We start from the raw sequence: 17934 nt of genomic DNA on the forward strand, positions 1-17934 counted from the left end.
TCTACTGCCCCCTTTTGGATACAGTATGATTGGAGTGGCTGATTCCCCCACAATGCAGTATGATTGTAGTGTCTACTGCCAGATTTTGGATTAAGTATGATAGGAGTGTCAGTTGCCTCCTGCAACTGCCCCTGGTATAATATGTCTGGTTTATCATCTTGCCCCTGCTGAATACATTATTGCTCTGATAATTTGTAAGGTTTTTACTGCCTCCTGCTGGTTGATGTTAAGACATGCAGACTGTGTCCATGGAAAAGACCAGATAAATGATAAAGTGATCATTGCTTTTAGGAACAAGGTAGAAAAGTAGGAAGGAATGCTTTCCATTGGCAGTAGTCATTGTTATCACACGCATTCCCACAAACTTTGACTAGTGGTTGCAGAATGTGACATTTTGGACCCTGTCTATAATTTTCGGGTAATTGCTTCATTGCTGATTGCTTTATTTTGCCAATACATTTTTCTAGCTAATGAAGGCTGGCCGAATCAACAGATTTTGTGGATCAGAACTTTTTATTTTTATTTGATGTAGATCTGCATGATGTTCTAAGAATTGTACAGTTTGAAATCAAGGCAATTTTGACTCATTAATTGTATAATACTTTTCCGAGTGAGCAAGTCTGTAGGTTTATATTAACTTGCTGTCCAAAAAATGGACAGTTGGGAGTTACGTTTGGCTCAGAAAATTTTCCAGCAGGTTCTTGTTTCTGTGCCAATATATACACTCATCGGGCACTTTATTAGGTAGACCTTGCTAGTACCGGATTGGGCCCCCTTTTGCCCTTAGAACTGCCTTAATTCTTTGTGACCTTTCCATCTGAATGTTGCAGCTGAAATCGAGACCAGGCAACGTTTTTACAATCTACTATTGTCCAATTTGTTTAAAGCGGAGTTCCACCCAAAAATAGAACTTCCGCTTATCCCACTCCTCACCCCCTTACATGCCACATTTGGCATGTAATTTTTTTGGGGGGGGAGTGGGGGCTTCAGGAGAAGGGGACTTCCTGTCCCACTTCCTCCTTCCGCTGAGGGGCTGCAAAGGCGATTAAGCTTAATCGCCTTTTGGCAGCCCCTCCCTGTAGGCGATCGCCTAGGACACGTGACATGTGTCCAATCAAACAGCGCCGCGCGCATGCGCGGTGCCGCTCGCGCATGCGCAGTGGGTGTCCGGCCGTGAAGCCGAAAGCTGTCACGGCCGGGTGCCCACAGTGACAATGAAGACGCCGGCCGGGGGGGGGGGGAGAGAAGCGGAGCCCCGGCCGGCGCGTCGCTGGAACGCTGGAGCAGGTAAGTGTCAGTTTATTAAAAGCCAGCAGCTACACTTTTTGTAGCTGCTGACTTTTAATAAACATAAATATTGGCTGGAACTCCCCTTTAGGCCTGTGTGAATTGTAGCCTCAGTTTCCTGTTCTTAGCTAACAGGAGTGGCATCCGGTGTGGTCTTCTGCTGCTGTAGCTCATCTGCTTCAAGGTTTGATGGGTTTTGTGCATTCAGAGATGGTATTCTGCATACCTTGGTTGAAACAAGTGGTTATTTGAGTTACTGTAGCCTTTCTATCATCTCAAACCAGTCTGCCCATTCTCCTCTGACATCACTGGATATTTTCTCTTTTTTGGACCATTCTCTGTAAGAGATGGTTGCGTGTTAAAATCCCAGTAGATCAGCAGTTTTTGAAATACTCAGACCAGCCGGTCTGGCACCAACAACCATGCCACGTTCAATGTCACTTAAAGGGGTTGTAAAGGATTTTTTTTCCCCCTAAATAGCTTCCTTTACCTTAGTGCAGTCCTCCTTCACTTACCTCATCCTTCCATTTTGCTTTTAAATGTCCTTCCTGTTCTTCTGTCTGTAACTCCCCCAGTGATGGGGAACCTCGACCCTCCAGATGTGTTGGAACTACATTTCCCATGATCCTCTTGCACTCTGCAGTGTAGTTGAGCATCATGGGAAATGTAGTTCCAAAACATCTGGAGGGCCGAGGTTCCCCATCACTGCTCCACACAGTAATGAGAGGGTTTCTTCCTGGTGTGGAGAAAGCCTCTTGAGGGGGGAGGGGCGAGCAGGAGTGTCAGGACGCCCACTAACTAGATTTGAAAGCTGCGCCTTCTTTTCAGCGTGTCCTGTGATAGGCGGAACACAAATTTTCTCTGCAGCGCCTCTGTTCTGTGTTCCGCCTATCACGGACGTCCTCTCGTCCGAGGATGAGAAGGCATCTGTGATAGGAGGAACACAGAACAGAGGCGCGGCTGGGGAGATTTGTGTTCCGCCTATCACAGGACACGCTGAGAAGAAGGAGCAGCTTTTAAATCATGGACGCTCGCAGCGCGGAGCCTGTCACCGGCGTATAAGACTACCCCCGACTTTGGATGCATTTTTTTGCATCCAAAAAGTCATCTTATACGCGTTTTTTACATATATAAAAAACAACTCTTCATTAATTTCAAGTGCCACTTGGTGCTCAGTGATGAATAAGGACAAACATATCACAAATGCTTTTTCACAAATGTGGAAAAAGAACAAAAGTTCATAAACAAATGTGAAAGTCTAGCTTCACATAAGTAGTGAGTGCCTCAAGGCGGCCATACACGGTTCGAATTTCGAAAGAATTTTCTTTCGAAAATCGTATCAAAGAATTTTCGTACGAATTTCACACCGTTAGTGGGCTGCAGCAACAGCCGATTTTCGTGCGGCAAACAAATTTGAGAAATCCGACTTGTTGGAAATTTTTTGAAAAACGAACGATTTTCTGATCAATGATGGGAGAATCGTGCGAGAAATGTAATAGAAAAAAAATGCGCATGTGCAAGAAAAGAATATTCCCGGAGAGAAAAGAATATTCCCGGCAACATGGCCGAATTTCGAAAATCAATGGTGGCATCATTGGATTACAAAATAAAAAACTTTCTGATTTTGAAAAGAAAATTTGTTTGAAATTCGACCGTGTATGGCCTGCTATAAAGTGCTCAGTGATGAGTAAGGGCAAAATCATTCTCCGGTGCTAAAAAGTGTTTTCCCACAGCCAAGTCTGGCTGTCAACATTGTCGCTGCCTGTAAGCTTGTCAATCAGCACCTGGCCACACCCAGTACTGCCCACTGATTTCTAGATTGGCAGCACTGCCTCTGTGGCTGAAGCCCTCCCACTGTGAGCTGCAGTGCCTGGGAGGGGGAGTGTATGAGATGCAGTGATGGAGGATTTGGCTCAGTCAGGGAAGGTAAAGGAGTTTTTATGTGCATCCCATAGTACCTTGATTGTGTACTTTTTAGATTGTCATGCAGGGACATTCAGTTGTTCTTTAACTTTCTTTTGCAGCCGCTTCGTCACATTGGCCAACAAGGATCAGAATACGAATGGCCGGACTAAACTGGACCGCGAGCGATTAAAATCCTGTATGCGAGAACTAGTAAGTCCTGGCACAGCTTTCATTTCTCATTTAATTAGGCAAGATAGAGGGGAAAGATGTCAAAAAGTGCACTAACATCCATCAGCCAATCAAAGTTTATACTACCGAGGTCAGATCAGTAGAGTAGGATGTTGACTGATTTGCTGTGGTCTTCTATTCTTTTCAAATTGACCTTACAGTGTTACAAAACCCCGGACCCTGCATTCACTAAATCTGGTCTCCCACAATACATAGAACATAGGATGCAATTATTCTAGTAAATATAAACAACTAAATACCTTTTCTCACCAGCAGTGTATAGCAGTTTTGTGACTTCTATTAGTGTCTGGTTAAAGCTTGTAGTAGGTGTTTTCATTCTCCTGTGACAGTCCTATAAGGCTGCATGACCCCTGACCCTCTGTCTGGACAGTGCTGATTGGCCCTGTGCTGATCACACCCCCTGCCAAAAACAAACCCCTCTCCAATACACACCAAACTGAGCATGTGCAGAGCGCCCCCAAGGCTCTGTGTTATCAGGAGATGGATTGAGGACAGTGGAAGAAGGGGATGAACAGAGATGACAGGATCAAACAGCCTTTTTACACAATGGAGAGTAAGTATTAACACCTTAGGTTCCACAGTGAATATAACAAGCATGATTTCCTGCATATACAGACTGATTTTACTGTTGTGGGTTTAGTAACACTTTAAATGATGGAATTTAATTCTTTATGTGCCAATGCTGCATATGCAATGTGTGTCCTTGCTGTGCCTCCATCTCTGCAGGAGAACATGGGGACCCAGGCCAAGACAATGAGGTCTCAGGTGAAGAAGAACACTGTAAAAGATAAACTGAAGTTGGTCCAGAACTTCCTGCACAAACTGCGATTCCTGGCTGATGAGGTGAGCTACGTCATACATCACTTTACTACACACATAGGAGTTTTTTTATACATATTTGTTGCCCAAATATGAGAAGCATTGCTGCACGCTGAATGAAATGTGACTGTAATTTTAGTTAGAGAATAATGCCTGTATCTTCAGCTCCATCTGGTGGCCAAAATGTGGTAAAGTTTTCTCATTGAGGTGTTTCAGAAAAGTCTCCCGCATTTTGGTCACTAGACGGAGCTGAATATACAAGCAATCTCTTACAAATCTGAGTCACATTTCGTTCATCTTACACGCATGCTTCTGACATTTGTGCAACAAATGTTTTATTAAAAGACCCCATAGGATACATGGTTGTGGGCATTGGTGTGCGCAGCCCATTGCATTAGGGTGTGCACCCCAGAACACAAACACATGTGCGTGTAATACAGCAGAGCAGTGGGCAGTAAGCAAAGATCGGTGTCAGTAGGGCAGGGGATGGTGTCAGTAGTTTTTTTTTTATTATTTTTAATTATATTTTAAAATATATATTTTTTTACAATATTATTATTTTTTTATAATTTTTTACAAAATATATTTTTTTTCAAATCATTTTTTACAATATAATTTTTTATTCCTTTTTTACATTTTTTTTTACAAGCCCTCATTATGGGGTTTTGGTGAAATATCAAGGGTCTTAACAGACTCCCGTTGTCTCACTTTTAAAAAAAGAAAAAGAAACTAAGAACAGAAATTCCCCAGCCCCTTTCCCTGCAGTTTACTATGCTTCAGTTAAGAATGAAGGCAGGAGCGATCGGTACAGATCTCTCACAGTGTTCGTTCAGGAAAGGAAGGGGCCAGTTAATGAAATATTTATCAACCCCTTCCCCACTCCTCAGAGGAGAGGAGGGAAGCTGGCAGCACTGCAGGGGGGAGACAGGAAACAGGGGGAGTGAGCACCGCAAGGGGTTATTAGGGTGTGCCTAGGCATATCCTGGCACACCCTGTGTGCACACCTATGTTTGTGGGTGGATAGCAAGCAGCGTGAGCATCAGCTTCATTTTTGAAAGAATATCTAAACCCAAGAGCAAACATGTAATATATTGCAGCTTACCAATTCATAGATGTGGTAGCTGCATTCCTTTTTTATATATATTTAAGCTAAGAACATTTTCTGCAAATACAGAAAATATTTGCTGATACTCACAGAAATCCAGTGTCCTAATAACTTTTCGTACTGAACTGAAACCTCAAACAATGTTATCATATATCCTTGGTATCTTCTGTAAATTATAAAATACCTCCCGCATGTGGAGGGGAAGGGAGAGATGTTTGTAATCCAAATCAAGAGGTCAGCCTGGGTGACAAAAATGCTCCTCTATATCTATAGAAGGTCAGCCTGGGGTGATAATGCTGCTCCTGTATAGATATGGTAGGGCAGCCTAGAGTGACAATGTTGCTCCTCTATAAATATAATAGGTAGGCATGTGCAAAAGGGAAAAATTTGTTTCGTTTTGTTTTAATTCGTTATTTAATTAATTTCGTTAAGTTAGATTCGTTACATGTGTTAAATTTGTTTTCGGAATTCGTTCGTTTTCGACCGAATTTCGAAAAATCCGGTCGAATTCGAAAATATTTCGACCAAATTCGAAAACAAATAGTCTATTTTCGAATAGAATTTGTTTTCGAATTCGATTAGAAATTTTTTAATTATTTTTATTTTTTTCCGAATTCCGATCGAATTTTTTTTTTTTTCGAATTCCGATTGAATTTCGTCCGCGGGTTTTCGATTCGGAATCGAAAACGTTCGTTCGGATTCGGTAAATTCATTAATATTGCAATTCGGGAATTCGTATGCATCCGAATGTCCGAATAATGAAAAATTTGTCCGAATTTCGATTCGGAACTAAATGAAATGCACATGCCTAATAGGTCAGCATAGGGTTACAACACTGCTCCTCTATAGATATGGTAGGTCAAACTAGAGTAACAACGTTGCTCCACTTTAGATATAGTAGGCCAGCCTAGAGTGACAGTGTTGCTCCTCTATAGATATAGTAGGTCAGCCTGGGTGACAATGCTGCTCCTCTATAGATATAGTAGGTCAGCCTGGGTTACAATGCTGCTCCTCTATAGATATATAAGTTTAGCCTAGCGTGACAATGCTGCTCCTCTATAGATATATAAGTTTAGCCTAGAGTGACAATGCTGCTCCTCTATAGATATAGTAGGTCAGCCTGGGTGACAATGCTGCTCCTCTATAGATATAGTAGGTCAGCCTGGGTGACAACGCTGCTCCTCTATGGATATTGTAGGCCAGCCTAGGGTTACAACACTGCTCCTCTATAGATATAGTAGGTCAGCCTGGGTTACAATGCTGCCCCTCTATAGATATAGTAGGTCAGCCTGGGTTACAATGCTGCCCCTCTATAGATATAGTAGGTCAGCCTAGGGTTACAACACTGCTCCTCAATAGATATAGTAGGTCAGCCTGGGTTACAATGCTGCTCCTCTTTAGATATAAAAGGTTAGCCTAGAGTGACAATGCTGCTCCTCTATAGATATAGTAGGTCAGCCTGGGTTACAATGCTGCTCCTCTTTAGATATAGTAGGTCAGCCTGGGTTACAATGCTGCTCCTCTATAGATAAAGTAGGTCAGCCTAGGGTGACAACAGTTGTCCTCTATAGATATAGTAGGTCAGCCTGGAGTGACAATACTGCTCCTCCTACAGATATAGTAGGTCAACCTAGGGTTACAACACTCCTATTCTATAGATACGATAGGTCAGCCTGAGGTTACAACACTCCTCCTCTATAGATACGATAGGTCAGCCTGGGGTTACAATACGCCTCCTCTATAGATACGGTAGGTCAGCCTGGGGTTACAACACTCCTCCTCTATAGATACGATAGGTCAGCCTGGGGTTACAACCATCTTCCTCTATAGATACGATAGGTCAGCCTAGGGTTACAACACTCCTCCTCTATAGATACGATAGGTCAGTGTGGGGTTACAACACTCCTCCTCTATAGATACGATAGGTCAGCCTGAGGTTACAACACTCCTCCTCTATAGATACGATAGGTCAGCCTGGGGTTACAACACTCCTCCTCTATAGATACGATAGGTCAGCCTGGGGTTACAACACTCCTCCTCTATAGATACGGTAGGTCAGCCTGGGGTTACAACACTGCTCCTCTATAGATACGGTAGGTCAGCCTGGGGTTACAACACTCCTCCTCTATAGATACGATAGGTCAACCTGGGGTTACAACACGCCTCCTCTATATATAGGAGGAGTGTATGGTAGGTCAGCCTGGGTAACAACGAAGAAAACGTCTTATAAATAGAAAGTTGTGCTATGATCACATCCAAGGACCAAGCAGCAATAAATTAAAAAAAAATTCTTGGGTTTAAATACACTTTTAAGTGGAAGTTTTGCCATTTTGGTTTCAGAAGGAGTTGGGAAGAGCTAGAACTTTTGTCGGGTTTTTTAGTGCTGTCTATGTCCCCCCCTGGGAAGAACGGGGTCAGAGTGATCTCACTCCTGTTCTGCTGACACTTGTAATATTATAGATTTCACCTCATGCTCCCCTCCATGACCATCAGCACTGATTGTTTGTATGGATGTACCCAAAGGAGACAAAGACAGCAATAAAAACCTAAAAGAGATTAAAGACCTTCCCTATTCTGTTCAGAGCTAGAAAGTTTTGGCTGTAGTTCTTCTTACACAGTAGAGAGCTGTTCTATGATTTTAGAACCCTTGGCTCATCCAAGGAACATTCTCAGGGGCACAAAGTTATCAAAGCTGTTTGCATATCTTCCATAGCTCCCAACTGTCTCTGATTTCAAGAACTGTCCCTGATTTGGAACAATGTCCCTCTTTCCTCCTCATTTGTCCCTCATTTTTGTCTGATCCATATAGTTGTATATAAAATGCACTTTGTATCTATCAAAAAGTGTTTCCCAGTGCTAAACCTTTCATTCCATTTCGAAATTGCTGTATTTGTAAATTTTAAAAGCCAATATAAAGAAATAATTTAATTTAATTGCATTTTTTGTGGGTTAATTCTCCTTTAAGGGGGTGTGACAGGGGTGTGTCCTATGCCTAGATACATTTTTTAGTAGGTGTCCCTCATTTCCATCTTAAAATGTTGAGAGGTATGTATCTTGAAATGCAGTGCCAAGAACTGTGTGACGTGAAGTCCTAGCCCTTATATAAAATGAACCATTCTAAAAGTGACTATTGGACACTAATGTAGCTACAGACCAATGGGCCCCAAAGCTAATTTTGGACTAGCCCCATTATCCTTTACTGCCCCCAACACTTTGGAATCTACTTATAAAACATTCACTGGATAAAAGTCACAGGTATTCACCCAGCTCTTACAAATTCTTTCCTATGATCATCCAGTGGCCATAATGCAGTTTTTTTCCCGATCCTCAGTCAGGAAAAATACAGCATAATTGTTACTAGATGAAGCTGATGATCATAGAAATAACTGTATTGGGCAAAATACAGTCAATGGGGTAGATTCAGGTAGCAATTGCGTCTGCGTAACCATAGTTACGCAGCGCAATTGCTTACTTGCCCCGGCGTAACGAGTTCTCCTGATTCAGAGAGCTTGTTACGCCGACTACAGCCTAAGATATGCGTGGCATAAGGCTCTTATGCCCTCATATCTTAGGCTGCATTCTTACATTGGCCGCTAGGTGGCGTTCCCGTTGTGGTCAGCGTATAGTATGCAAATTGCATACTAACGCCGATTCACAACGTTACGCGAGCCCTGCGTACGCAGTTTACGTCGTCTGCATACATCGGGTTTCGCGTAAGGCTGCACATGCTAAAAGCAGAGGCAGCCAATGCTAAGGATACCCGTCGTTCCCGCGTCGCGAGGTTTGAAATTTACGTAGTTTGCGTAAGTGAATCGTGAATGGCGCTGTACACCATTTACGTTCACTTTGAAGCAAATGATGTCCTTGCGACGTCATTTACCGCAATGCACGTCGGGAAAGTTTCCCGACGAAGCATGCGCTCTACGCTCGGCGCGGGAACGCGCCTAATTTAAATGATTCCCGCCCCCTACGGGATCATTTACATTAGGCGCCCTTATGCAGGGCATTTTTGAAGAGCGCCCACGCAAATTACGTGGCTACTGCTTCATGAATGAAGCGTAGCGCAAATAATTTGCGTAGGCGCAGGCTAAAAAGGGTACACTGCGCCTCCGTAAGGAGCGCGCAGCTGTACCTGAATCTACCCCAATATGCGTCAGGGTTGGGTGAATGCCCGTTCCTTTTGTCTAGTGAATTTTTTTTACAAATAGACCCCTTTGTGTTCTTTAGTCTAAAGTTGGCCATAGACGGTTAGAGACTCGGCCAGGTTCAGCAGGGACCAGCCGAAATTCAAACCAGGTATGGGCAGGCTGATAGTACCCAAGCCGACCCATCAATCGACTTGGGTACAACCCGCATGTCAGATTTTTAGGATGCGATTATATAATATAAATACTTTCATTCTAGTTTTGTCTATAGACACAGTTTTAGGTTCTATTCGGATGCTCCTCTATTAATTCATCTTTGATTCTACATTACTTCCCCCCAGCCCCAGTACAGTATCCCGGATGTCTTTATCTGGATGATGAGCAATAACAAGCGTATCGCCTATGCCCGTATACCATCAAAGGATATCTTGTACTCCATTGTGGATGAGGAGACTGGAAAGGATTGTGGGAAAGTCAAGGCTGTCTTCCTTAAGGTAAGAGTTGGCTTTAATTGATATGCCATGAAATACAACCTTAACCACTTCCATACCAGGCACTTACGCACCTTCCTGCCCAAGCCAATTTTCAGCTTTCAGCGCTGGCGCACTTTGAATGACAATTGCGCAGTCATGCTACACTGTACCCAAACATTTTATCATTTTCTTCCCACAAATATAGCTTTCTTTTGGTGGTATTTGATCACCTCTGCTATTTAATTTTTTGCGCAACAACTACAAAAAGACCGAAAATTTAGAAAAAAAAATTTGTTCTGTTAATTTTTTTGTAAATAAGTACGTTTACTTTTTCAATTAGGGCACCAATGAGGCGGCACTGATAGGCGGCACTGATGGGCACTTATGGGTGTCAATGATGGGTACTTATGGGTAGCACTGATGGGTATATATGGGTGGCACTGATGGGTACATATGGGTGGCACAGATGGGCACTGATAGGTGGGCACTGGGCATGGATGGGCACTGAGGGGTGGCACTGATGGACACTGAGGGGTGGCACTGATGGACACTGAGGGGTGGCACTGATGGACACTGAGGGGTGGCACTTGTTTATTTACTATTTTGCAATGTTGCCTATGTTGCCAGTCAGTGCCCATTTGTGGGCACTGATTGGCATCTATTGTGCCTATTTTCTTACATGTGGATTGTCATGGGGGATGTACCTGGCCATCCACATATTGCCCCCTTCCCTGGTGGTCCAGGCGGCTTCCCTGTGGTCTAGTGTGGGCATCCCAGGGGTCTGCGCTGATAAACAATCAACACAAACCCCCCCTGTCAGGAGAGCCGCCGATCGTCTCTCCTCTACTCGCGTCTATCAGACGCGAGTGAGGAAGAGCCGATCAACGGCTCTTCCTGTTTACATCGTGATCAGCCGTGATTCGACACGGCTGATCACGTGGTTACAAGAGAGTTGCCTTTTAAAAATCAACTAGTTACATTACATTAGGCTGTCATGTCTGTTGTATTAAAGCTGAACTCTGGGATAAGTAAATATTGTCTAAATCCAATCGTCATTTGTATTTTTCCTTGACTCTTGGTGTGTTTTGTGTATTTTTTCCAGATCTGTACAGTAATCTTTACCTCTGTGCAGGAGCTTCCTGTAATAAAGACCGCTCACTGCTGCTCTCACTCCTTGTGCAGAGTGGCTGGTCTTGTCTCCGCCCCTCCCTGTAGTTCTCTGCAGGCAGCCTTTAGTGGGTGGAGCCTGTCAGGCCCCTCCCACAGCTCTGCTCTTTGAACAGGCTATGCACAGCACAGTGATGATGTCAGCACTACATAAAGTACGGTAATATCTAGGTTTGAAAAGGCATTTGGTGCACACAAAGTGGATCGATAACCTTCGTGGCTATTGAGGAATAGAATTACATGGCAGCGTTTTAGTCTGAAGTTTTGATTGAAAAATTGCTCTAACTTTTTAACCGCTTGCTGACCATATAACTTAAATATCTAAGGCAGCTCTGCTGCGCAGGATCACGTACCTAGTACATGATCCTGCACTTCCGGTCTGCCGATCATTAGGAAGAGAGTCAGAACTGCGATCTGCCTATGTAAACAAGGCAGATCGCTGTTCTGTCAGTAGGGAAGGCATGGATGCTTTGTTCCTGCAAAGCAGATCAATAACTTCCCCTAGTAAAAGCACCTCACACACAGTACACAAGCACTGGCTAGGCACACAGTTAACCCTTTGATTTCCCCTAATATTAACCCCTTCCCAGGCAGTGTCCTTAGTACAGTAACAGTGCATATTTTTAGCACTGATCACTGTATTAATGTCACTGGTCCCCGAAAAGTTAGCGTCTGATTTGTCCGCCGTAATACCCCAGTCCTGCTATAAGTCACTGATGGCTGCCATTACTAGTAAATTATTAAATAAATAAAAATTCCATAAATCTATCCCATAATTTGTAGACACTATGGGGCAGATCCACGAAGAAGTTTAGACGGCGTATCTATTGATACGCCGCGTAACTTCTATTTTGCTCCGGCGTATCTTTGTTTTGTATCCACAAAATAAGATACGCCTGAAGCTGGGCTAGATCCGACTGGCGTACGTCTTAGTACGCCGTCGGATCTAAGGTGCATATTTACGCTGGCCGCTTGGTGGCGTTTCCGTCGATTTCCGCGTCGAGTATGCAAATTAGCTAGATACGGCCATCCACGAACGTACGTCCGGCCGGCGCATTTTTTTACGTCGTTTCCGTAAGGCTTTTTTGGACGTATAGTTACCCCTGGTATATGAGGCGTATCCTATGTTAAGTATGGCTGTCGTTTCCGTGTCGAAATTTGAAAATTTTACCTTGTTTGCGTAAGTCGTTCGCAAATAGGGCTTTGCAAAGAATGACGTTCACGTCGTAAGCATTGGGATACCCCCACGGATGGTGCATGCGCCGTTCAAAAAAAACTTCATTTACGTCAGGTCAAGATGTATTAACATAAAACACGCCCCCATCTCATACATTTGAATTGCGCGCCCTTACGCCGCCAAAGTTACACTACGCCGCCGTAACTTACGGCGCAAATTCTTTCAGGATACAGAAAATAGGCTGTAAGTTACGGCGGCGTAGTGTATCAGAGATACGCTACGCCGGACGGAAAGAAGCGCCGCGCTTCGTGGATCTGGCCCTATAACTTTTGTGAAAACCAATCAATATACATTTATTGGGATTTTCACCAAAACTATGTAGCAGAATACATATTGGGCTAAATTGATGAAGAAATTAGATTTTTTTGTATTTTTTTATGGGATATGTTTTATAGCAGAAAGTTTTTCAAAATTGTCAGTCTTTTCTTGTTTATAGCGTAATCAAATACCACCAAAAGCAAACTCTATTTGGGACCAGGGTCACATGATTGCGCAATTGTAACGCAAAAGTAGCGCAGTGCCGTATCGCAAAATATGGCCTGGTCAAGTGTTCTGGAGGTCAAGTGGTTAATCCATTAATGTGAAGCTGCTGATTGGCTGTTGGCAATTTTCTATCTGTGTAAAGCAGATCTGCCCTTCCTCAAATGTATAACGCTGTATCTGGTAGACGTGCACGTTTCTCCCGCACACAGAACAGTGTGGGTATCATGATGTGAGTGCACTGAGCCCTGATATATGCCCTCTATTAGAGTGGGTAATGGAGCGGGTTATTACTATCTGAACGCCCTGACTCAGCTTCTCATATACCTTCTGTGTAACACAATTACTTTGTTACACTCGTAATAGATATTATGACAGAATGAATTCCTGTTATGATGAGAAGACATTTATCAGGAAAGCTACAAGTGTCACCCAGCTCTCATTACAATGCAGTACCGAATCTCCCAGGAGCGGGGGTGATATAGGGAGGCTAATTACTAAGATCAACAGAATCATTTCTTTTTGTTATAGCGCATGTTTCCTGGTGTCACCGCCAATATTTTTTCCAGTATATGTCAAGGCGAAATGTAAAAGTTGTGATGTTAAAAAGTGAAATAATAGAATTGGTCAGTAGCATTGAATCAAACAGCGATAACAGCAAAATAAAAATAATTACACACATATGACCTTTTTTTTTTCCAGAAAGCTAACCTGTCAGCCGTTTTAAGCCATATTTATTAATAACATGCATTTATATAGCTTCGATAATTTTCCAGCGCAAAATATATTGTTCTTTTAACACCAGTCTCTACTGTCACTGAGCTTACAGTTCAAAGCTGGGTATATACTAGCAGAATTTTGTTGAAAGAACATTTGGTTGCTCGTTAGTGGGGTGAAATCGACGTTCGTTTTCAGCTGCAGTGATAAAAAAAACTTAAAGGAGCAGGATGGAAAATTTTTCTCAAATGTATGAATTTTTAAAAGTGTATTCCGTTTTCGTTTGGTCCGTTCATTCCAAATTTGAATGTTAAAAGCAAATGAATTCTTCAACTACTTTCAAAAACATTTAATGAAAGATTTTCTTAAAAAAATCGACATGGGTCGAATTTTGAAATAATTTTCTTTCGCAAATCTTATCTTAAAATTTTCATTCGTATTTTGCACCATTAGTGGGCTGCAGCAACAGACAATTTTCGTGCGGCCATTAAAGTGGTTGTAAACCCTTATGGGCCGTACACACGACCGAACATGTCTGCTGAAACTGGTCCGCGGACCAGTTTCAGCAGACATGTTCGGTCGTGTGTAGGCCCGAGCGGACAGGATTCTAGCATACATTTGCCCGCCGGGCCTTTTTCCAGCGGGCAAATATTTCTGGACTTGTTTTAAAACATGCCCGCTGGAATCCTGTCCGCTCGGACATGTTCGGTCGTCTGTACAGACCTACCGTACATGTCCGAGCGCCCGCCATCCCTCGCATGCTTCGAATGACTTTGACGCATGTGTGGAAGCATTGAACTGGCAGGGCCGCCCACGTCGCCGCGTCATCGTCGCGGCGACGGCGCGGCCACGCCCCGCGTATTGTTTACGCGCGGATTTCTGTATGATGGTGAGTACAGCCACAATACAGAAATCCCCGGGCAGACATGTACCGTGAAAACGGTCCGGCGGACCGGTTTCATCGTACATGTTTGGTCGTCTGTACACGGCCTTACAGACCACTTTTACCTACAGGTAAGCCTAGATTAAGGCTTACCTGTAGGTGCTCGAAATATCTCCTAAACCTGTACGGTTTAGGAGATATTTCCAAAAGACATGCACTGATGTCTACGACGCATGCGCCGTAGACAACGGCGCACAGGTGCACTGAGCAAGCCGTTACTAACGGCGATCATGTCATTAGTGGCGTCAATCGCGTGCATGTGCGGGAGTGACGTCATCGCGGCTCCGGCAGTCACAGCCGGAGCAACGATACAAAGAAGACACTCGGGGAAAGATGGCAGCGGCGGCAGAGGTGAGGAACGAGCACCGCTGCAAGGGCTTCAATCTCAGGCATGAAAGAAAACCATCGGGCCTTCAGTATAAAAATAAAGACCCACCTCTTCTGAAGGATAAGGACGACACCAGATGGAAATCAGCGCCTTGAGGCGATTTAGTTTGCATTTGTAGCACTATATAAATTACTCACTCCCTCACTCACTCAGGTAAGTAATATGCAGAATAGCTCATTATGCCTTTTTCTTGCAGGGTTTTTTTTTCTGATTTTTTTCAAGAGGGTTTACTTCCTCTTTAAATTTTAATAATCGGACATGTTGGAAATTTTTTGAAAAACAAATGATTTTCTAATCAATGATGGGTGAATCGTGCGAGAAATGTAATCGAAAAAGAAATGCACATGTGCAAGAAAAGAAAATTCCCGGAAAGAAAAGAAGATTGCCAGACACAAAAACAATTTTCTGTAGCAACATGAGGTGAAATTGAAGGCTTGATTGGTCGAATTACAAAATCAATGGTGGCACCATCAGATCACAAAACATACAATTCTTTCTAAATTCGACCATGTATGGCTTGCCTAAATGAAAGAATCTTAATTCAAAATTCTACAAGTGTATACTCAACTTAAGTTCTCCATATACTGTATACATACACTAGGGTCAATCATCCTACCAGCATGTCTGTGGTGTATAGGAAGAAATACAAGCACAGGAAGAACATACATGCTGATAGTGTTCTGGCTGAGATTTAATCTAAGGAACCCACTATTGCAAGTTAAAAGGGCCAACAACTAAGCCACTGTGTGGCCCAGCCTTTTAGAACTTTGGTACCTTGTCCTTATCTTGCAAGTGGTAAGTTACTTTTTGGACATGAATTAAGAGCTGGATATAATAAATAGTTAAGACCTATGAAACAGTGAACTTGATGAAAATGTTTTTTTGTTTTTTTTTGTAATGGTAACTGAACAGCAGGAATCTGGATGGGCAAATACATCTGGACCAGTCTACATCCCATCAATATTGTTCCTACTATGAGCAGAAGCTTCACAATAATTAGGGCACCAAAGATTATGGGCCAAATCCACAAAGACCAGGCGTAACGGCAAATTTCTAATTTAAGTTACACTGCCTTAAAATTTCTACCTCAGTGCCCGATCCACAAAGCACTTACCTAGAAATTTCTGGCCGTGTAACTTAAATTCCACCGGCGCAAGGCGTTCCTCATTTCATGGGGGCGATTCCCATTTAAATGGGGATCGCCCCCATGAAAATAGGAATGCCTTGCGCTGGCGGAATTTAAGTTACACAGCTAGTGTAAGGTAAGTGCTTTGTGGATCGGGCACTTAGGTAGAAATTTTAAGGCAGTGTAACTTAAATGGAAAAAATTAAGTTACGCCGGATCTTTGTGGATTACCCCCATAGTCACTGGCAGTGACTCTTCTTTTCAAAGTGATGATGCGGCCTGCAGAATGCCAAGATATGGCTGCCCAAACCATGATTACGCCACCACCAATGCTTTACCGTTGGCACGAGACAGTCCTGGTTGTAAGCTTGTGACAGTGTTCATCACACAAGAACATGTCTGGTGGTTGGGATCAGTGTGAAGCTCGATTCATCAGACCATATTACAATCTTCCATTGATCGATAATCCACAATTTATGGGTTTTGCACCACTCTCTCTACTTATGAGCATTTTTACATGTCACTAGTGGTTTGAATGAATGAATGAATGAAAAACTTATATAGCGCGGCACATGCGAACTGAATCGCCTCTGGGCGCTGGTTGTTTGTGTCTCATGCCATCAGAAAAGCAGGGTTTTGATCTGCTTTCTGAAGGACAGGTGGTTTTGCTCCAACCGAATGCTGGTTGGTAAAGCATTCCAAAGCCTGGGGCACTGGAACGCAAACCTTCTTTCTCCTTTGGACTTGTATTTGGTTTTTGGAACCTTGACCAGATTTTGGTCGGTGGATCGCAGAATGCGGTTGCAATTGTGCGGTTTGATCTTGTCGCATAGATATCTTGGAGCCTTCCCATGGATGCACTTATGTGTCAGGCAGAGTGCTTTGAATGCAATTCTGTCTTTCACTGGCAACCAGTGAAGGGATCTCAGTGAAGGTGAGATTGATTCCCAAGATTTTTTCCCAGTCACCAGTCTGGCGGCCGTATTCTGTACGACTTGTAGACGAGCGATTTGGTACTTGGGGAGCCCGAGGTAAAGGGCATTTGCATAGTCCAGTCTGGAATTCACGATTGTTCCTACCACGACTGCTACGTCTTCTTTGGGGATAAATGGAATAAGTCTGCGTAGTAGGCGCCTCAAATGGTGCGACCCGCTGACTACTGACCCTATTTGTGCGTCCATTGTCATGAAGGTGTCAAACGTGACTCCTAGACTTTTGACTTTGGAGCTAGGGGAGATGATTTGTCCCAGAATGGGCGATGGTGTCCAGTTTGCTGCCAGTTGACTCTTCCGACTGGCATCAAACATAAAGAGTTCTGTTTTAGCGCTATTGAGTTTAAGATAACTCTTAGTCATCCAGTTTTCTATTGAAGAGAGACATTTCTCTAATCTGAGATGATGATCCTTTTTGTGGCAGATGCGAAAATACAGTTGCGTGCCGTCTGCATAAGAGTGATAGAGTAGTTCTTGGCTACTGATAATATCAAAGAGAGGACGAAGATAGATATTAACCACTTGCCGTCGCCGCACCGTCATTATACGTCCACAAGGTGGCTCTCCTAGGCGAGACCACGTAAATGGACGTCCTGCCTTTTAGCCGCCACTAGGGGCGCACGTGCGCCGCCGGAGGCGCGCGCGCGCCCCCCGCTCGCCCCCGACTCCCGTGCGTGTGCCCGGCGGGCGCGATCGCCGCCGGGCACACGCGATCGCTCGGTACAGAGCGGGGAACGGGTTCCTGTCAGCAGGGGAAATGCTGATTTTCTGTTCATACACTGTATGAACAGAAGATCAGTGTTTCCCCTAGTGAGGCCACCCCCCCCCCCACAGTAAGAACACACCCAGGCATACTTAACCCCTTCCCCGCCCCCTAGTGTTAACCCCTTCACTGCCAGTG

General features: G+C 43.7%; 1 protein-coding gene across 12 annotated transcripts in view; it reads left to right on the forward strand.

The window, feature by feature from the left end:
* Positions 1-17934, forward strand: part of OTOF (otoferlin) — a 465027-nt gene that overhangs the window by 366059 nt on the left and 81034 nt on the right. For all 12 annotated transcript variants that reach the window (XM_040348386.1, XM_040348390.1, XM_040348393.1 and 9 more), the window contains exons 20-22: positions 3312-3402; positions 4168-4284; positions 9852-10004. In XM_040348386.1, coding sequence (XP_040204320.1) covers positions 3312-3402; positions 4168-4284; positions 9852-10004 — 361 coding nt within the window. The remainder of the gene's footprint in view (positions 1-3311; positions 3403-4167; positions 4285-9851; positions 10005-17934) is intronic.

Source organism: Rana temporaria, chromosome 4, assembly GCF_905171775.1.
Source record: "Rana temporaria chromosome 4, aRanTem1.1, whole genome shotgun sequence".
Lineage (NCBI taxonomy): Eukaryota > Metazoa > Chordata > Amphibia > Anura > Ranidae > Rana > Rana temporaria.